This window comes from Macrotis lagotis, chromosome 1, assembly GCF_037893015.1.
Source record: "Macrotis lagotis isolate mMagLag1 chromosome 1, bilby.v1.9.chrom.fasta, whole genome shotgun sequence".
Taxonomy (NCBI): domain Eukaryota; kingdom Metazoa; phylum Chordata; class Mammalia; order Peramelemorphia; family Peramelidae; genus Macrotis; species Macrotis lagotis.
In genome coordinates, this window is record NC_133658.1 from 97,886,689 (window position 1) to 97,909,130 (window position 22,442).

A 22,442-nucleotide genomic window follows, 5' to 3' on the forward strand; every position below is an offset into this window, starting at 1 on the left:
GGTACTCCTGACTCCAAGGCCGGTGCTTTATCCACTACGCCACCTAGCCGCCCCAATTAAGGGTAACTTTCATAACAACAGTAAGCCTTCTTCTGTCCACTAAAACATAATCCATTTCATTCCTTTTTTATTTTATTTTATTTTATTTGGTGCTTTCTATGTCCAGGACCTACTGATTCTGTTTTCAAAGAAAGCATTCATTAGATAGAGGATTCTATGCAATCTCTTAAGTCTTTGACTACTCCTATTCCTTCTGAACCATCATTTTCTATTTACTTCTCCCTATTCTTGCCTTTTCCCTCCTATGCATTTATGTTACCAATTATCACAATGTATGTTGATTAGATTTGAAGAGTTTCATCAAATTCTCCAAAGAATTTCTCTTCCCCTTTATCCTCAACAACCGATGTTGATGCATAAGCTACAATTATTTTTGTGATAGTTATTTGCAAATATTTACCATTATATTCCATTATAATACTGTAAGACAGGATGGCCAATATTCTATGAAATGTGTGTATTATTGCATTTATGCATATCATAAAACTTTACTCTGCTAGTCACTTTCTTCATATCCCCAAAGAGTTAACTGAGAGCCATTCTTCCTTTGACAGTCTATAAACATTTTTGAAATACCTACTATGTGCTAGTAATCTTCATCCTTAAGACAATGTTGATGAATAAGCTACAATTATTTTTAGAAGTCATTTGTAAATACTTATTAATACTGTAATACTTGTAATGATCAAATATTTCATGAAATATACTTTTATTTTATTTATACATACAATAAAAACCCATTCTAACAATCCCTTTCTTTGCATTATCCAAGAAGTTACCTGTTAGCCATCCTTCCATTTAGTTAGTCAATGAAGATTTAAGTGCCTAATATTTTTCAGGCACTAGGCTAAGCACTAGGGAAACAAATACAGAGTAAAAGAGAGTCCCTCCCCTCAAGGAGTTTACTATCTAACAGTTGCAAACTCCTTGTTTTAGTTTTGTTTATAGTAAGACTATCAAGAGTAATAGAGATTCATTCATTGGTCATTCCAGTAGTGAAATGAAAACTTATTAGTAGCCTTAAATTGCTTTTCAGCATCTTCTGCCCAGTCTCCTTCCTCTGTCACTGGGGGCTGCACAGGACTGAGGATCATATGAGTTCTTTGTTTAATGTGTTCCAACCTGAGAAAGAGAAGTGTCTCTGTAGTTAGCTAGGTTAGGCCTTGGAAAACAGATTCAGCCTGTTACTGGGGATATATTTAAAGCCTTTCCAGCATGGCAGAAGCTGTCAGATCTTTCACTGTACTAGTTTGTTCTTCAAATCTTCAAGTCGCAGGGAGGCATCTGAGGAAGACTTGTGGAATCTTGTGCCAAGACTTGGATAAACTGACCTTTAGATGAGATTCTGAGGTTTGCAAAGTGCTTTAACAAACTTTTTTGTTTGGTTTTTCATTTGATCTTGAGATATAAGTATAGTAACATCTTTACTACGCAGATAAAGACATGGAGATTGACAGAGGTTAAGTGACTTGCCTGTGATAACTGGACTAGTAAGAGTTATTTAAATCTACAATTAAATACAAGACTCCAAATCAAATGTTCTTTCCACCATGACATATCTTATTCAGAAAAGTGGAGTGTATTTAAAGGTGACAGAACAGAAAAAAGGGCAGAGAGGTGAGAGGGCAGCAAAAGACAATTCTGCCATTGCCCAGTTTCCTCCATAAAGTTGGACCCTGATGGATTTTTTTCATTAATCTCATTTCATCATCTCTTCCTCTTCCAGTTCATGACAAAAAACCCCAATAAGCGATTGGGCTGTGTGGCAACGCAAAGTGGTGAGGAAGCCATTCGACAGCATCCGTTCTTCAAGGAGATTGATTGGGTACTGCTGGAGCAAAAGAAAATCAAACCCCCTTTCAAACCTCGAATTGTAAGTACTGCTTTGGACAACTCAAAGCTAGACACCTCCCCAAGCAGGCAGAACTGCTGGCAAAAACCTCCCACATCCTGCTGGGTGGTATGAGTACAGCCTGGGCAGGGCAGCTGTATAGGCAAGGAGCTCATCAGAGAAAAACATGGTCCCTTATTGCAGTAGAAATTTAAATACAGAAGCAGTCCCTCCCTGCACACCTGGGACTGATAGAGAAGGTAAATAAATATGAAGTTCAGCTGCCCCCAGAAGACTGGAAGCTTCCTTTGCTTATTTCAAAGATTCCTTTTTTCCCCCATTGAATTCTCTCTTCATCTCTTATACTCAAGTATTTTCCCCAGGAATTAAAAAATCCCTTGCATAAGCCTCTGACCAAAGTATTCTGGAAACTAGAATGGGTTGTTGGGTTGTCAGACTTTGGAAATCCATAAAATAGAGAAGGAAAACATAATGGAAAAAGTATCTGAAGACTAAGTTCTATCAGTGCCTTGCAGTTGGATGCAGGGGAAACAGGATTGGGATTGGGAGGAGAGACTCCTGCAAGTTGGCATTATCTTATCCAGACTTGAAATGAAACAAATCTTTTTTGGCCTCTCTCAAAATAAAAGGTGGGGGGTAAGGGGGGAGATTATGGTTTTATTGATTTTTAAGCCAAACATAGCATTAGTTTCAGCCTAGGAACTCATGATTGAGTTAGTACAGTGTAAAGGGTGACTGACTGGGTTAAGATAAGAATCTGTGTGCATTGGGATCTTGATGCCTATGGTCCTGCTCAAGATATGGCTCTAGGCACCAAATGTTTTAGGCCTGTAAGCTGACATTCTGCCAGCTATAATGCTCAGCTAACATATACTCCATCTCTATGCTCCTGAGGAATGGCAAGACCCGGAAAATATGGGGTTCTATTTAGTGTAGTTTTAGCATGAAACATTATACTGGTATTCCAAATCTTGGCAGATTATAATAATACCACATTTACATACTGCTTTATAATGTATAAAATACTTTTTTGGTACTCCATCTGTGGAAATGCTTACCTAATCAAAAGATTGGGGTGCTCAGGATACTCAGTTCCTCAACAATAACCGATAAGAGATAGTAAAATGTAGTGGCTAAGGTACTTGACTTGAAATCAGAAGAACCTGGGTTCAAATCTACCTTTGATAACTACTTGCTGAGTAACCTTTGGCAAGTGATAGCCTCTCAATGTTCCAGACAGCTCTCTAAGAATTTCTCTTGCAGAGAAAGCATTGCTCTATATTAGTGGAGGGAGCTAATCCAATGAGAGTTACCTTTGCCAGGTCTGGCTTAATTAAAAATAAAATTTGGATTTAGGTTGCCCTTTGTTGGATTCAAAACCATCACCATGAGATTCTTTCTAGCCCCTGAATAATCATATCCCATATCAATATGGGAAAGTTTAGATGAAGACCATGAGTTTCCCATTGGGAAAGCTCAAGTCAGACTCTATCATCTGGGTCTGTGGCACCTGATATATTTGGAACAGGTTTTGAGGAAGACCTTCCCAAGAAAACTTGCCAATCATGGGCCAAAAGAAAAGAGAAATGCTAGAGGCAGATTGAACTAGTGGAAGCAGATTTTTAATTTAGATAAAATAATAGCTAACAAAGTCAATGGAAAGGGAAACACTATGCAGAAGAGCCAAGATGAACATCCATAGAAAGTAAACAGAAGGAGAATTGAGCAATATTCCAGGGTCAGTTGGATGGTTATGAGTCCACTGGAGCTTGAAATGGGATGTTCAGAAAGGAAGTATGAAGAGAAAAAAAATTCAAAATAGTCCATGAATTGGGCCTTAGTCCTGGCCCAAGTAGGGTAGGGGCCATGGGGAACAGCTGCTGCTAATTCAGCAAGGTTGTGAATTGTAGTCCCAGGAAGAGAAACAAAGGCTATTGAAGGTCCTAGAGCAGAGTCTGACTGGGGAGAAAGAAGACTAGGGGGTTAGAATACAATGTAGGGAAAGTCATATAGAAGAGGCAGTTTACTATGTGACACTCCCCAAAGAAGAAGAAATCAGGAAACTTTTACTTTGTCAAAAGGGAAAATAAAAGTTTCTGAAATGCTGAATGAGGATATTTCATTGGATCTGCAAGAAATATGAGATTGTTTGCCAGAGATATGTGTCACCAAAGGTCTTTCCAAGGATCATTTCAGATTAGAGTCATAGACAAGCTGTGTGATTCAAGAGTACTAGGAAAGTCCTTCATCCCCCCAGCCCTGAGATTAGAGCTTCATCCCTTAAAGGTGTTGATCCCTGAAAAATCTTTCTAGGAGATCATGCTTTAAACTGTTATTGGTTATTCACACCTCAGAGTGAATAAAGAATCTTGAGGTTGTGTTTTTCATAACAAGAGATGTGATAAAGGTATTGGAGGGATCATGAAAGAAGGGGGGGGAAGAGGTAAGAGAGATACATAGGACTAGTCCTACATCTTCCAGGAAATCTTTGCCAAGGATATAGTTATACAATTAGAATCTTTCAGGGAAGCTTAGTGGCACAGTGGAAAGAGCATTGGCCATACAGTCAGGAGAACCTGAGTTCAAATTTGGCCTCAGACACTTAATAATTACCTAGCTGTGTGACTGTGGGCAAGTCACTTAAGCCCATTGCCTTGCAAAAACCAAAAAAAAAAAAGAATCTTTCAGAAAACTTGAAACTGTTCTTGTAGCCCCCAAGAGCAGGATGCTATGAGGGAGGAAAGGAACTCCATTCTTTGAGATGAGGAGATTGACTTTAGGGTAGAAATAGGCTATCATTTCCAGAGAAATGATATCCCAGCCATGGTCTGGAATGAAAAAGATGTAACCAGAGAAACCCCAACCTGGCAACCCATGTCCATACCCTAGGTAATGGCTTCTTTGCTAGATGGAGCCAACATTGCCCCAGGCAAAGAAATCATAAGAAGCAGAGTTACCAGTCCCTTCCTTGGCTGTAACTCCAGCTGGCATCCAAGGGAGACAGGAGTTCCAGCTGGAAAGATGGCAAACAGAAGACACTAACAAAGAAATGCAAGTAGCTTTCAGAGTTATCTTGCTCAGATATTAAATCTTGATTCAATTTAATTTAACAAATATTTATTAAACATGTGCCAGGTGCTGGAAATACAAATATCCATTGCTTCTGAAAAGAGCATGACAGTTGAAAGCCCTATGGACTAATAATCCCAATGATTCCTCAAACCAAAACTTCCTTTTTTGGCCATTATCCCCTCACATACTGCTCCCTCCTATTAGAACATAACCCTCTTGAATACAGGGACTTTCTCACTTTTTTGTACTTGTATCCCCAGCACTTAGCACAATGTCTAGCAAATAGCAATCATGTAATAGATGTTTTTTCATTCATTCATCCATCAGTCCATCCATTCATTTATTCACACATTCCTTCATTCAGCAGTCCATGCAAAGTCAAAAATGAAAAGATTCTCTGCCCTCAAGAGTATTCATTTTATTAAGAGTAGATAATACAGTTAACTAGATATAAAGTAATGGCAGAGCATTGGTAGGGAACCCTAAACCCAAGGTGATCAGAAAAGGGTCTTGCACCTGAGTGGAATCTTGAAGGCAGTTATCAAATCCAAGAAGAGAAAATGAGAAGGGAGAACATCCTAATTATTTGGGACAATCTTTACAGAGTCACCAAGATGGGAGAGGGAATGTCCTGTAAAGCAAGTTAGTCAATTTGGTTGGCACAGAAGGTGCATGGGGGGGGGGGGCTAGTGAAAATAACATGAAATCAATCTGGAAACATAGATTGGCTATAAAGAGAAAAGCTTGAATTTTATCCTGGAGGGAAAAGGGGACTCCTAGATCTTCTTGAGTTGGGGATCAGATCTATGGTTTGTAAATATCCTTTTGACAACTGTGTGGAGGATGCTTTGGAGACAAAGTCCAGAGAATCTCTTCCTTGCAACTTCTCTTGGTTTCTCCCTCCATATCTTCATGAAGCTGAGAACTTTGAGAGAGTTTCTAGCTTGTTGGTTGTATTGATTTCATTTAGGCTGATATAAGGATCTAGTTGGAGCATACAGAAAGTAATTTTCCAAAAAGAGAAAGAGAGGCACGAGGCAAAAATATGTCTAAACGTGAGCAAGGACTGTTTTTGCCTTCCTTTGCTTTCCTAAGTGATTTCTATGACTTAGTTTGGCATACAGTTAGGGTTTAATAAATGCTTGTTGACTTGAGAAATATTAAACATAATATTAAAATATGAAATATATTAACTCTTAGGACATATGTCTAGCCTAGCCATGTCAACTGTCTCTGTGTCTGCAATCCTTGGTCCTTAAAATGATCTAGGCTATGAGTCTCAAAGGACTTTTTAAAGTGTTCAAGAATGTTTAAATTCTCCAGGCTGTTTCTATGTATGGAAGCTTAGCCCAGTAATGTCCAGTTTGGGAAAGAATTTAAAGAGAAAGAGTATCCTATTTAGCCCTTACATGGTTGCCCATCTCCATCCTTCTATTTAGAGTTAGTCTCTAAAAAACTTAAAGGCAGTCAAAGCCTTCTTTCTGATAGTCTCATTTGTTCATAGTTGAGATGGACCAAGATGCTGGATGTTACATTTCCTAGCAAGGTTGGCTAACAGAAACATCTATTTAGGAGTTGTATGGAGAATGATTTTCAGGAAATACAATAAGTTTCTTCTGTGTATGTTCTTCTAACCTATCCTCCCCTTGCTCCTCCACTCTCTAAAATGAAATTATGAGGCTGTGTAAATTTGATTTTTATCATACTTTTTAAAGTCTTTTAAATGATAAAACTAAGAAACAGCCTTTGGGGAAATTTTAACCAAAAGAGAAGTGTCAGTTCTCTGGATGACTGACTACTCTGGCCGCATATTCTGATCCCAGGAAGAAACCCAGAAATGTCCTGCAGGTAGCTCATAAATTTCTTAGCTAGTTGCCTATATAGTGGAATTTGAGAAGTCCAGGGAATGTTCTAGGCATCCCAAATATCTCCCTCACCTACCTGCCATAATGCAGATTCTTCTCTCCATGATGTATATCTCCTTTCACTTCCACATGCTTTGATTTAATTGTCCTTGAGTAAAATCATTATCCCCTTTAGAATGTAAAGATTCTTGGGAGACACAGTAGACCAATTTCTTATCAGTCATTACCTTCTCCTCTTGAATTCATTTATTAGCAATTTTTCCCCATAAAGACAGATTTCAATGGAGCCTGGAGATCAGAAAAAGAAGAGAGATTCAGTGCCTAAATCCAGATAGAGCAAGCCTTGGCTAAGTAGGAGACGGTGGCAGTAGGGCAAAGTCCCAAGTTTTCCCCAGGTTGATCATTGTCTTGCAAGTCTTTGAGGGTCCCAGGACAGAACTTTAGACAGAAAAGATAGCTTCCCTGAGAAACTGAGGCCAGATTAGGTAGCCTAAGTGGAATTTGAGAAGCCCAGGGAATGTTCCAGGCATCCCAAATATCTCTCTCTCCTACCTGCCATAATGCAGATTCTTTTCTCCATGATATATATCTCCTCTCACTTCTACATGCTTTGATCTCATTTCCCTTAAGTAAAATCATTATCCTCTTTAAAATGTAAAGACTCTTGGGAGACACAGTAGACCAATTTCTTATCCTTATCAGCCATTACCTCCTCCACTTGAAGTCATTTATTAGCATTTTTTTATAAAGACAGGTTTCAATGGAGACTGGAGACTAGGAAAAGAAGAGAGATTCAAAGCCTGAATCCAGATAAGGCAGACCTTGGCTAAGTAGGAGAGAGTGTCAGTTGGGGAAAGGCCTACCTTCAAATTTTCCCCAGGTTGACCATGGTTTTATATCTTTGAGGGTCCCAGGACAGAAATTTAGACAGAAAAGATAGCTCCTCTGAGAAACTGACACCAGATTAACTAACCTAAGTGATGAAATGAAAGCCAGCACTTGGTATAGTAACCTTATATAACCGAATTTGGGTACCCTAGGAGAGAATTCTAGCATATGCTTAGGGGTCTTTAGAATCAGGGAAAACCCCCACCTCCTCCCTGATCTCACCCTCATGAAGATTACACAGAGTACCTGCCAAACCCCACAAGTCATAGGACCATAAGGCTCAGAACTGGATAGGACTTTAGAGATTACCTAGCACTGTTATCCAGTTTTAGAGATGAAGAAAGTATGATGTCAAGTGACTTGCCCAAGGTTACAAAATCATAGTGCTTCAGAGGTAGAAGGAATCCCCAAAAGTTACTTTAATACATACTAGTGAACACTAGTAAAAAGCAGAGCCAGCATTTGAACCCAAATCTTCCAAATCCATATTCAATGCCCTTCCTGCTATATTGAATATCACTGAGTTCACTTCAGGGAATTGACATGCTTTCTGTATTTATATCTCCAGCACCTACCACAGTTTTGGACAAATAGCATTTAATAAACACTTTTCAGCCATCCATTGTCATTCAACATTCATTCATCTTCTTCCTTATCTTCCTTCTGTCCTCCCCCTACACCCCATCACCAGGTAATTTGCTTTGCCTGATCCATGAAATTCATCCACCTCTGTCTAGTCAGGATTTTTTTAGTGATCCATCAGTCATCCTGTCATTCAGAGTAGAAATTTCCCAGGTTCTAGTTTCATTGTTTGAAGGGACAAGGATTATAAATTATTAATTGGATTAGAAAGAAAGTAGGATTATATATAGTTATCTTTTCTACAACATGGAGGTTGGGGATGGTGGTGCCTCCTCCATTCACATAAACATTTTGACTCTCCTTTCATACCAGAGAAGAAGCCTGAATTTATTTTTACTTTTATGGGATGTTTACAGTAAATTATTGTAAAATTTGGGTCAAGTATTTGATTATTGGCTTTGTGCCAACTGCTGGCTTTCACATGTCACCTGTGGTTTCCTGCAAAACACCTCAAAAATTTCCTTTAAATGTCTTAAACCAACTTGTGAAATATCTAAACCATCATGGGGGAAAGTCACTATGGGGAAGAGATAACTTAGCTATTAAATGGCAGGTAGTAAAGCTCTATTGTCCCACAAATCTAGCTTTTCCTCCCCTACCCGCAAAAAAAAAAAAATCCTTAAGAGGACACCTTTAGACAAGGCCTGCCCAGCAGATAGCATGGCAAATATGGGATCTGTCCCAAGTTGTGCTTGCATATATGGGCAAGAAAATTCCAGTACTCCTCTGTCAGGAGTATTAGGAAGGAGCCAGATTATTTAATTATCCCTTTTCCATTCAGTTGTAGATAACTTCTAGAATCTAGACTGAGATTTCCATCTGTTCCCTAAAAAGATCTGTCCTTACTCTAGTAGACTTTCCTGGCAATATTTTCTGATTCCTATCCAAAGGTTGGTTCCTTATTTTATCCATAAATATCAGAGCTGTAAGACAACTTAGAGTAGATATAGGTAGTGAAAAGTGGATATTAAGTGGATTCCTTGCAACAAACTTAAAGGAAGACATGGACAAGATTGGGCCAGGATGGCAGGCATGGATCAGCTACAATCTGCATTAGTGGAGGCAACTTTCCATCCATGAGCTCACAGACCCAATTGAATAGTTGAGGGAGTTATGGAATGGAACTTGGGGAGTCCAGATCTTTTGACTCAAGTGGAGTTCATTCCTTTGGTGAGGTTACATCCCTCTATTTCCTTCCCAAGTGGTCCCTCTAAATTTCTATTTTCTTAAGATTTTTTCTTTCCCTATTAGAGTAAACTTAGTCTGTTTGTTTTATCCCTGGTTGACCCTACACCATTCAGTTCAATTCAACAATTCAAGAAACTTCTGTGTAAGGCAGGTCACTAGGTGCTTGGGATACAAACAGTCTCTCCCCTCAAGAAGCTTAGCTTACATTCCACTCTAGGGATGCATTGTGTACACAGATGAGTCATTACTGAGTTATTTGAGGAGGGATTGCTAACTGCATCATCACCAACCTCCTCTCTTTCCACCCCTCTTCCCACTACAGTAATTCTTGGTACAACTGAATATTGCTTTTAGTTTGGTCTCCACTGCTTCACTCCTTCCTTGTGGACAATGCACCTTTTAAAAGGTTGTAACTCTAGCTAGGTGGTTTCAGATTCCCATGTCATGCATGGAGACAATGAGTTTTACACAAGTGATGTCCCATCACCAGAAATTTCATGACTCGTGATGTCACTCAGATCTATAGTCAGGGGTAGTTTGAACTGAAACAGGGGACTAGTTTTGACAGGCCTGAGAGAGAAGTTTGTTTCATATCAGAGATCCTCTTACTGTAGTAGTGAGCAGAAGAACTTACTTGACTGTGTCCAGAAAACTGGACATATAATAAACATATGTGTGTCCATTTCTATGTCAAGATGTGAATGGAAGGTATATATTGTTGTTATTCCAAATAAGTTTTTTTTTGGGGGGGGGGGAGGAGGAAGTGGATGGGGAGGGTTGATATCTTTCATAAACCAAGAAACAAGACCAAGTTTGGCTTTTGAATTCCCTAAGGGGAAGGTCCTATTGCTTTCCGAGTGATGAAGGAATATAGCTGGAGGGCAGAATATTTTGCCTACAGTCTAGTTTTTCTTCTCTACTGAAAAATCTCAGAAATGCCAAATAACAACAATTCCCCCCAAAACTTTTAGACTCCAAATTTCTGGTATAGCTGTGATTTCCTAGTACTGTGGCACCAGGATCAGGGGAAGTTGTTCTGGGAGGGAGAAAACATCCTCCTGTATTTCTTCTTAGTCATAGCAAAAGAGAACTGGGGAAAATGCAGGCCAAGTAAATTTTTCTTTGTATGAATGTTCTCTTTTTTCAAGTTTGCTTCAGTGTGAATGCCCCTCTTTAAGGTAAGGCTTCCAATATGGGAAAACTTTCCAGGTAGGTCAACCTTCAGGCTCGGTAACTTGGAGGTGTCCCTTCCACATCATGACTGATTTCCATCCAGCCATCCGCGCTGCATGGCAATAACCATTGAGCAGACAACTCAGCTGCATGCTTTTGCATGAAGTGATCTATGGTGAGATAAAATCCTCGGAAATGACTTTAAGAACTTCAACTTAGTCCCTTACTCACTTAAGTAACCAATCAAGGAGACCCAGGGACAGATCTCCATGAACAGACAGGTAAAATCCAACAGTACCCCACCCCCATAATGTATTAGGCAATGAGATGGAGAATAAAACTAATAGTGACAGTAATAAATGATATAAATTTATAATTTTCTCATTTTATTTGAAAAGTCAGAAAAATAATTAGAAACCATTCCTTATTATAGAGGCTAGAAAACTGAGGAAAAGATTGAGCATAACAGGACAAAGAAATTTGATAGTCTCCTATATACTTGAAGAGGCAGGAAAATGGCCTTGATGATATCCTGAGTGTTCGTTAGGATTAAATTCTCAAGATCCTAGAACTTTGCTGATTAGGAGGGTCTTCATCACTGACCCCTGAGAGTTGGTAGCATGATTAATTTGTATAGTTGTCTAGACACTCTTAACAAGAAGACAAAGCCTCCCAAAATCAAAAACAATGGATTATGGGGAAAGAGCTGGTACAGTATGGCTAGTTTTTAGTAGATGGCTGAATCATCACCTCTGCCAGGGAAGTCAGTCAAAGGGGCAGCTTTATACCATCCCTCACTAGGATTCCCTAGTGGACAACTGAATGCCCTCTCATCTTTGTTCCATCTTCCCTATGACTTAAACTGAGAAAACCATTTAGGGACATTTGCCACTGAGGATAAGATTAGTGTCAGCTCTGAACTATGGTGAGCAAGTATAATAAGAAATGGGAGAGAAGTAAGGGTCAAAAATTAAAATGTTAAGTGCAGTAAGCCCAAAAAAGGGCACAAGAATAGATGCACCCCAAAACTGATGCTCACAGCCGAACTGAGGGGATCCTCAGTGACCAGATGGTGGACTAGAGCAAAGAGTCAGGAACAGACAAGAGATCAGAATTCAGAAAGGCAGGCTTCAGGCATCAGAAACAAGGTAAAGTGATATGCATAACATATATATATATACATATATATATGTATATATATATATATATATATGGCATACCAGTAGCAAGGGAGAAATATGATATTGAGCCATATTGTTCAGATCCAACCCCAACAAGCCCAACAAGGTCAGCACAGTCTGTTGCATCCCCCAACTTGAATGAAAGGGTAGAGAGCTGGGAAATTCCTGATGTCATAATACTGAGTAAGCTTGCTTGTGCCAAACATTGCCACCATCATGAAAAGAACCTTTCATGTCATGGGCTAACAAGCTCAGGCTCCCCCATTTCAGTAGCCCCCTCTACCTTAGACTTCATATGCATTGATTCATCTTTATTTTTATTCTCTGAGGTGTTATTGCTGAGGGCAGCTATCTGAGGTTTTGATTGCCCTAGCACTGAAAGGACAAAAGTATTGAGGATGTTTCCCAGAACTGCAGTATTCCAAATATTTATAAGCTAAACAGCCTTTATGGTTCTGCTTTTAAATTTGTACAAGAGGACCATCTGCGTTTGTTTCTTCCCCTGAGAATTCCCATTACAGTGGCATCAGAGCATCGCAAGGTCAATGGACAGTGATCAGTGAATCATTCTTACTTTTAACTCTCTCTTTACCTTGGCAATCCTGTGGGAGGGAATGTAACCCTGTGTTAATCTCAAAATTCCAGTGATTGCCAAGCTTTGGGGAGTACAAGGCCCAAAAGTCCAAGTTATCTGCTATGGACCATCTATTCAGACTGTGATTCTTTGGCCAAGATGTGTCTTTGTTAAATAATCATGTATTCACATACACCTACATACCTCTGTGTTTATCCAATCCCATGCTAGATGTTGCAGAGGAGACAAGAAAAAGAAAAGTCACAATCTCTGACTTTGGGGAGGTGATAGGCTATTGAAGCAGATGTTTAAGGGACTGAAGACTCAAAAAGCCATACCCATTCAGGGAAAGGAGAACTTTATGGATGGGATAGAGTGGTAATAATTCATAGTATCATGGAAAGGCAGAACTGGAAGTAATCTCAGAGATTATCTCTTTATCTTTCAATCTGATTCCTTCATTTAAAGATGGGAAAATGGAGGGTGAAAGAGGGAAATTGATTTTCCTAAAATTAAATCATTAGTATCCATAATGCAAAGGCCGGGATTTGAGCTGGTCCTTAAAGGATGAGCAGAGAGTTGAGAGGAAAAAGGGTTTCAGATGATGTAAGAGAAGCATGAGCAAAGACATGGAAGCAGTAACATAAAAGATATATTTCAGTTCAATTTTTTGAGTATTTATTGAGTGCTTACTGTCACCATTGTGTTAAAAACTATAGGAGTTAAGAGAGATGTAAAACATGACTCCTACTTTCAGAGAATTTCAGTCACAAGGCAGGCACAGAAAATACTGATAGAACAATATAGCACAAGATCTAATTTCTATATGCTATATTTTGATTGATTAAAGAAACAGGACTTCCCCCTTCCCAAGTTCAGAAGGACCTCTTTAAAAAAGAGAGATAATATGAAGGGATGCTGCCTTCAAAAACCTGCAGAATGGAAGAATGATGGAAATTCAGTTAATTCAAAGGATCCTTATATCTACTCTTTTCCAACCTTTCCTAAGAATTATGCCAAAAGAGAACTCATTAGAACTTCCCCTCTTGGAGTGCTAATGGATATTGGAAAAGCCTAAATAATTAGCACTCTTCATCTCTTAAGCCAGTATTATGCCAAGCCCAATCTTCTAATTGTTTCACATAACCTGAATATGCTTGTCTGCCCAAAGGGTGGGGATGATGATATGAATATGAGAATATTGGATTGTCAGAGAACTTCCCTGTCATCTCTCCCTTCCCTCCCCATCTCTGATAAAGCCACAGAAGGGACATTAAGGAAAGGCCATTGTCATTCCTCTCAACATCAACTTCAAAGCCCCAGACATTCTGTGTAACACACCACCATCCATGAATTTAAACTTTCTGACATCACATTTCCAGTCTATGCTCTCTCTCAATATAACAAGAACAGTTGACTTATATTTACATTTTCTAATATTTAGTGCTCCTCCTCAACTTCTAGCATATGCGGACTAGACCCATGACCATCTTCATGTCCTTCATGATTTTATAACCTTCAGATATGATCCATGTCAGTTTTCATCTTTTCATATTAGAAGTTTGATTTTTTTAAAGTCTCATTTTATTCAGGAAGACTTCCCATATCCCAAGTCCTAGATTATTTTGGTTGCCAATCTCTGTATCTCCCTCCACTGTGATTTCTTGAGGTGTACTCTAGTCAAATCCAAACAAATGATTCTTAGGTTCTTCATTCTAGCCAAATTGACATTGATGGGATATGAATAGAATGGGAATAGATTGAGAAGATAAGAACTACTACATTCATTGAATGAGAAGATGAGAAGACCCATGGGAGCTTACTGTTGAATCACAGAACCTTAGAATTGGAAGGGACCTTAGAGTTTATCTTTTTCAAACCAAACCAGAACAAGACTATTTATTCTCTTCAAGAACATGACAAGGGTTCATCCAACCTGTTCAGAAAGATCTCCTATGAAGGGAAATCCACTACTACCCAAAATGGCCAAATCTACATTTGAATAGCTCTTTCTGTTGACAATATTTCCCTATGTGGATCCTAAATAAATTCAGTCTGTTGTATATCCTGTCCAACTATATGTTATCTAAAAATTATATAATCATGCCATCTAGCCTTTACTCAGGTCATTGACAAAAATGTTAAGCAACACAAGGCCAAGGATAGCTCTCTGGAGCACTCAACTGGAGATATCCTGCCATGTTGACATTAAAGATTAATGATTACTCTTTTTGACCCAAATATTCAACTAGTTTTGAATTCCTTTAAACAAACCTTTGTTTAGCCTACATCTCTTCATATTGTTCCAGAATAGTATATAAGATTTTATCAAGCATTTTGCTGGTCTAGATAAACTATATTTATAGTATCTCTCTTAGCCAGCAGCCTGATAACCCCTGCAATAAAGAGAAATATAGGGGCAGCTAGGTGGCGTAGTGGATAGAGCACTGGCCTTGGAGTCAGGAGTACCTGAGTTCAAATCCGGCCTCAGACACTTAATAATTACCTAGCCGTGTGGCCTTGGGCAAGCCACTTAACCCCATTGCCTTGCAAAAACTAAAAAGAGAGAGAGAGAGAGAGAGAGAGAGAGAGAGAGAGAGAGAGAGAGAGAGAGAAATATAGCTAGTCTGGCATGACCTGTTCTTAATGAAGACTTATGGGCTTTTCATGGTCACCACTTCCTTTTTAAGTGTTCATCAAGGGAATATTCAATTATACCTTCTAGAATTTTGCCTCATAATGAAAATTTTTGACTCAGATTTCATTCTCTGCTCTTTTTTTGCAAATCAAGACATTTGCCCTTCTAAGAATCCTGTAGAGTCTCTTCCATTACTCATGCTCTTCAAAGATCTCTGACAGTGGCTTACTAATGTGATCTCCCCATTCTGATATAAAATAGTCAATTCTCATCATTCACAGTAGCTATGTTCCATAAAGATGCTGCAAACCCTGAATTAGTGAAGAATGAGCTAGTACTCCTAAGAGAAATACAAACTTAGATTCCTATAAGCTACAACATCTACTTTAGCCTCACATACAGACTAGCAAATTTCTTTTTCCTTTATGTGGATATTTCATATTGTTGATTCACTGACACAATTCACAGAACCAAAAGCATTATGACTTATGCACGAATAAAATTTATTTAACACATATTTTTTCTATAAGGCACATCATTGACTTCTTACATTTAAGAACACTAAGACAAAACTTTAGTGCTATGCTTAGGGGTCATTTTAAATCATAAAATCATCAACAAAAAGCACAAAAATGAGAAAAACATAACACTCCATAGACCATGACTCTTGTTAAAGTATAGACAGCAGAAATAAGAAGGCAGAATGTGGGAGACTCAAGATTTTTTGCTACTTTGCAGATTTCTATAAATGATCATGAAAGGATCATGAGTATTGATTTGGAAGTTACAAGTAAGTTTTAGAGCGAAGGCCAATTCACAAATATAGAATTCTTGAATGATGATCAATTATATATACATGTATTATTATGTATTTTTGTTTCTATGCACACATAATTACATGTACATATACATTAACATGTTTGTACATGAATGTATACATGTCTTTTTAGACAAGTCCCCTTTTTTCCTCCTATTTGAAAATTTTTTCTCATTATTGAGGGCTTTCCATTCTTCTTGGGGGGAGGGGTTAATGTCACCAGTAGAATTCTAGGCCATGGAATTTCACCAGTCTTTTCTTTGAACCATCTGATATTTGATCTCATAAATCAGGGTACATGTCCAGATTATACTTTACTTTTTTTTCCTCCCTTTTTTCACAAATCTATGATGCTATACATTACTTTTCCCCTAAAGTTTCTTTCATTTCCCCCATCAAACATTTTCTCCTTATGGGCAAAAATCAGATCAAGAATGAAATTTCTCTTAAGTGATTTCTTAACCTTAATCTTTTAAAACAGGATTTCTTCACCTTTTGGGGGTCATGCAACCCCTTGGAAGTGTGATGAAATCTATGAATCTTCTCATAGTAACATTTTAAATGTATAAAGTTAAACATACAAATAACAAAAGAAACCAATTGTATTGGAACAGTGATCCAAATATATTTTTAAAAATTTGCAGATTCCAAGAGAAGAACCCCACTTTCAAAAGATGAGATTATCAATAAGGCAAGTCAAAAATCCTTGACTGTTTTGTTTTTAGTAGAAAGAGACCCCCATCAAATACCCAGATTTGGACAATCTGCCATCACCATTATATCATACCCAATGTGGTCCATTTGCTGACCTGCTTGGCTATTTTCACTTTCTGTCCCAGTCTTCTGTAGTATATTCTCTTACAATATCACTTTTACTTCTGTTCTCCAGTGATCTTCAGCCAGATAATCTCTGTCATGTATTTCTCTCCTCTTCCCAGCCCCATCCCTGCATTTCCTCACCTGAGCATTTTGCCTTAATTTACTTAATCTATTTTGCTCACTGACATCTCATTTTTTCCTAACTTGATTCTTTTGAATCAAATATGCTTATTGAGAGCCATGTTCTAGGCATTGCTTTTATCCTAACCATTCTCAGTGATGCAAATAAAGTCAACTTTACTTTCTTGTCTTAAGCTCTCTAATCCATCTTGCTTATTTCCTAAGTTTTTATATATAGACATCTGAGGTCATGGATTTTGTTGTGGTTTCATTTCCTAAAACATGTCTCCTATGAACTTCTATCCTTCTTCATACTTGTAGACACTTTTTAAGTTAGGTGATACAGTAATTAAACATTGGGTCTGGAGTCCAGAAGACCTGAGTTCAGATTTTACCTGAGATACTAGCTATGTGATCCTGAGCATTTAGCCACAGTTTCAGAAAGTGAGAACAATAGTAGCTTGTTGAGAAGATGAAATCAGATAATATTTGTAAAGTACTTTGCATAGTGACTAAACTATATTAGGTACCATATAAATGTTTATTCCCTTTCCTATCTAGATTGATGTGTGTATGTATGTATACATACACATATATATTTATATACATATATACATAATACATATATTTACACATATATACATATTTGTATATACACACATTTTTCTCTATGCTCCTTTATTTTCAGTTTAAAGTCCTTTTGATTAGATATATAAGAATCCAAGCAAACCAAATTTTAGCAGTTCTTAATAGGTATACTAGTGGTAACATAATGGATAGAGTGCCTGTGAGTTCAAGTCTGGCCTCAGACACTAGCTGTGACCCTGAGCAAGTCATTTAACCCTGATTGCCTCAGATCATTGTCTGTAAAATGAGCTTGAGAAGGAAATGGCAAACCACTGTAGTATCTCTATCAAAAAAATCTATAATGAGGTCATGGAGAGTCAGACATGACTGAACAACAAAAAATTCATGATCAGTGAATGACCCTGTCATTTTTATATTGTAAGCAAAATCCAGAAAACCAAATCTCTTCTTAGAAATCATCTTTTTTTTAAACAGTTGTTCAATTTCCAAACTTCCTTATCATTTTTCTCCTTTAGTTGACCTAGATTAGATAACAATCCCAATTTTGGAATTTAGCCAGTTCTCTCTATTCCTGTTTGAAAACAGTAGAATTTGTAAGGAAACATTGTAATCTTGGAGCACTGGTTCTGAAACTAGGCTGCATAGGATCAGTCATTGTTAATAAACATTTATTAATGTGACACACACATTGCAAAAGACAATACATGCTCCCAAGAAGCTTATAATATAATGGGAGGGACAACATACAAATGGCTAGGTACAAACAAGTAAACAAAGAGAAATTAGGAATAAGCAATAAGAAGGAAGCAATTGGAATTATGATGGACTGTATAGGCTTCCTAGAGAAGGTGGGATTTTTGCTGGAACTTGAAGGAAAACCAAAGTGCAGAGATGAAAAGGGGAAGCATTCTATACATAGGAACTAGCCAATGAAAATATTTAAAGTCAGGAGTGGGGGTGTCTTCTTCAAGAAAAATAGAGGAGATCAGTATTACTGGCAAAAGACTCAAAGTCACACGAATGTAGAAGGATATGTATTCTGGGATGAGACTGGGAGGGAAGTGATCTGGATTTGAGCTTCAATGATACCAACTATTTGCTATGTGAGCTGAGGAAGATGATTTTAATTGGATTACACAAATTTAGTAACCACCTCTTAGAAGCAAAGAGCAAATTGAAATCAGCTAAGCCTTGAAGAAGTTTATATTCTGCTGGGAAGGTATAAACAGATAATACTTTGGATGTACTGATATGCAGTTATTTTAGAGTGAAGAACATTCAAAACTTGGTGACTATTATCAGAAATATGAAATACAGATTCCAACATGGCATTAGAGGTTAGAGTAAGTGACCTCCTCAAACTCCAAGATTTTAAAGGAGACATCCAAGGACAAAATGACATCACACTTAAATGTTTGTTTCAGTTACTTCACTTAAATGTTTGTCTTGGTTACTTCATCTGTGAAATAAAAATAATTCTACCTGTCCCATTTCCTTTCTTGAGATAGTATTTGGATGTTGTAAGCTAACAACAATAAAACTATAAAGATTTTAAGGACAGTATACATAATCTATATTTCCCATGGTGCCTGACACAAAACTAAAAATAACAGGTGCTTAGTGACTGGTCTGTTGTTGGTATTGCTATATTTTATATATAATCTTGTTATATGATAACATAAAATACAAGATATAAAAATGCTTTAAACATGTTATAAAATTCCCAAGTATGACTGTTCTTTCTACAGTATTTTTCAGTCTAGATTTGAATCAGCAGTGCAAAATGAGACTATTTTATTTCATTAATATATTTTTCACAATCACTTCCCAATAACCACCTTATAGAATCTTGCCCCATAACAATTTTTAAAAGCAATAGTTGAACAAAGAGCAATGTCCACACTTGTAGTCTCCTAGCTCTTTACCAAAAAGTGGAAAGTGTGTTCTAACTTGGGCCACCTGAAAGCTATTATCTGTGATTGCATCGGTCCCAATTTCTATTATTTTTTCATAACCAAACTAGCATTTTTAAAGAAGGTAACCACAATAATGATTATTTGTTCCCATAAACATCTCAAATTTATTATTGTTTTATCCATGCATAGAATAGCCAGAGAATAACAGAGGATTTCAAGGGAATGATATAAACAGGATAAAAGAAAATATTTTCATGAAACCATGAATATATGAACCATTCATGAACCATAAATATCATCAACTTTCCACTCTGTTTCGTCAGGGGTAGAGGGAATTCTTGTTCCAACATAGCATTCAGAACCAAGGAAGATGACAACAAATCTAAATGGTGTTCTGACTCAGACTTGCAACATTAATCCTCTCTGTGTCACTTCACCCTGGACCTCTTGGTTCATTAACTGTCACTCCCCTCCTTCTGAGGTATAGATTACACTCTTCCCCACCCTGTTCCTTAGAGAGGTAGAGTGTGAGTCCTTTCATCATATTTGGGAAAGCAAGTTTGTCAGGCTTTTTTGTTCCCTAGGTGGCAAAGTTAAAAAAAAATATTCTCAGAATAGGCTCAGGTATCAGAAATGATGTTAACTACACATGATTTGAACAAGCCTTTGATAACATAATGCTCCAAAATTTAACCATTCCCCTAACATTCCATTTCTAATCTCTCAATCAAATTCTGGGGAATGGTTAGGTAAAGGTAGAAAGAGATTGTACCCCTTCTCTCAATAAGTCTATTTTATTGTTGTTTCTAAATTTTCTTTTTTAAAAATAAATTTACCACTGACAAATATATATATATATATATATATATATCCTAGTATGAAAATACAAAAAAGGATAATTGTACATGAAACCATGAATATATGAACCATTCATGAACTATAAATATCTAATTTGTTTTTTAAGTATACATATATATATATACATTATATATATATATATATATATATATATATATATATATATATATATACACACACATCTGGAAAGTACCATGATTGTAATAACATTTTCCTGTTTATTTGTGTCCCATTTGAATTCCTTTTTTGGTTTCTTCTGTGTATATTTTTAGGTTTTATTGCTGTCCCTTTTTCCCCTCCCTTCCTCCATTCTTTCATACTTCCCTCTTTCTCTCCCTCTCTACTTTCCTTCCTTCCTTCCTTCCTTCCTCTCTCTCTCTCTATTCCTTCCTTCCCTTTCTTTTTTCTCTTCCTTTTTTTCCTCTCTTTCTCTGTCTCTCCTCACTTCTTCCTATCTTCTCTCTTTCTCTTTCTATCATTACTTCCCACTAAGTCACCTTGGAAAGTCCACCTTGGCAGAAAGTTACTAGACATAAACTTTCTTCTACCCTCAAAAGCTGACAAATCTCTTGCTACTTTTCAGAAATTTGCAGGCTTTATTTGGTTGAAATGGGTCAAGGAGTAGAAATAAAAAAAGAGAGATGGCCTGGTTTAGCAGAAGGAAGACTGGACTTGGGAGCAGTGATGTGAATTTTATTCTTAGCTCTTTCTCTATCTCTGGGCTTTAGTTTCTATATTTCATATTTGAAGAGTGTTTTATACCTTAACAGCTAGGTGAGATGACCTGCCTCCCAAACCTAGCTATCAAGGGGCAGAGCTAGGCCTGTATCTAGCCTGTGACTCTCAAGCCTGACCATACTTCTTCCTGGAAAATGAGGGAGTTGGGCTAGCACCTGACCACACCACAGGACTTAGAGCTGTAAAGGTCTAAGTGGTTTTTAAATCTTTTTTTTTTCCTGTCATGAGTCCTTTGAAGCCTATGGCCACCTTTTCAAAAGAATGTTTTTAAATGCATAAAATAAAATACTTGGGAAAAGGAAACCAATTATATTGAAATATACTTATCAAATTTTTAAGAATAAATGCATAGACCCCAAGGTTAAGACTTATTCCTGATCTAGTCTTTATTTTACAGGGGAATAATCTGATGTCTAGGGTGTTTCAGTGATTTCTGAGGCATTCTAGGATACTAAGATCTGAGGGTGCTTGGTCCAGCCCCTACCCATATTCTCCTAGTTCAGTCTTAAATGATTTTAGTATCATAGATTAAAAATCAAAATATGACCTCATCAGTCATCTAGTCCAACTCCTCGTTTTACAGATAAGGAAACCAAGTACCAGGGAAGCAAATTAACTTGCTCAAAGTCACACAGATAATTAGTGACACAGATGGATTTGAACCAAGAATTTTATGATTTTATATTCAATGTTCTTTGCAGTTACCCTTACTCCCCAACACACACACACACACACACACGCGCGCGCGCGCGTGCACAGAGCCCCTCTCCCCTTCTTTGATCCAAGACCTGTTTCAGATCCTTGGAAGGCAGGGCATTGTGATTGTACCTCAGGAAACTACAGAATATCAAGGAAGGGTTGGTTACCTCATCTTGCCTCACAGGGCGGGTGTTCAAGTGTTTGCAGTTCCCATTTCAGGGTAGACAGGGTTCTAATAAATACTGAGCCAAGGGAAAAGATCTTTATCTGGAGCATTTTCACAAATAAGGAAAAAAAGGATTAAGAAGGGGTGAATGCAGGAACAGCAACCCTTGCCAGGAGGAGATAGGAGACCTTCTCTAAGCACTAGGAACAGCCCCAAAACAAATATTCAACCACTGTTGACCTTAGTAGTGTCTCTGTAGTAAAAAAAAAAAAAAAAAAAAAAAAAAAAAAAAGCAAAAAAGGACTGAGAGCGCCTATGATTAAAAACAAGCTCTGAAGTAGAGGGTACCCAGATGCCAGCAGAGCTATTCTGGGCCTGCCTCCCACTACCAGTTCAGGATGCACACTTTCTAAAGGTGTTATCAGATCTGGGCTTCTGCCTATCGTAAGGCAGTAGTGTTGTCTACTGGGGTCTGATAGATGACGCAAATGGAACCCTGTGGCAAGCTGAAGCATTGTACTACTGCCTGGGGCTAATGGCCCTGACTGGTGGAAAGCAACTAAAGGTGCAGCCAAGTCATCTTTGGCA

General features: G+C 37.8%; 1 protein-coding gene and 1 long non-coding RNA gene across 3 annotated transcripts in view; one reads left to right on the forward strand and one right to left on the reverse strand.

Annotated features, from left to right (window-relative positions):
- The window catches only part of PRKCE (protein kinase C epsilon), a 653,543-nt gene that overhangs the window by 609,345 nt on the left and 21,756 nt on the right, over positions 1-22,442 (forward strand). For both annotated transcript variants that reach the window (XM_074205195.1, XM_074205202.1), the window contains one exon: positions 1,787-1,933. In XM_074205195.1, the coding sequence (XP_074061296.1) occupies positions 1,787-1,933 (147 nt within the window). The remainder of the gene's footprint in view (positions 1-1,786; positions 1,934-22,442) is intronic.
- The window catches only part of LOC141501319 (uncharacterized), an 81,725-nt gene continuing 66,220 nt past the window's right edge, over positions 6,938-22,442 (reverse strand). The window contains exon 3 of the long non-coding RNA XR_012472208.1: positions 6,938-7,137. This is a non-coding gene — a long non-coding RNA (uncharacterized LOC141501319). The remainder of the gene's footprint in view (positions 7,138-22,442) is intronic.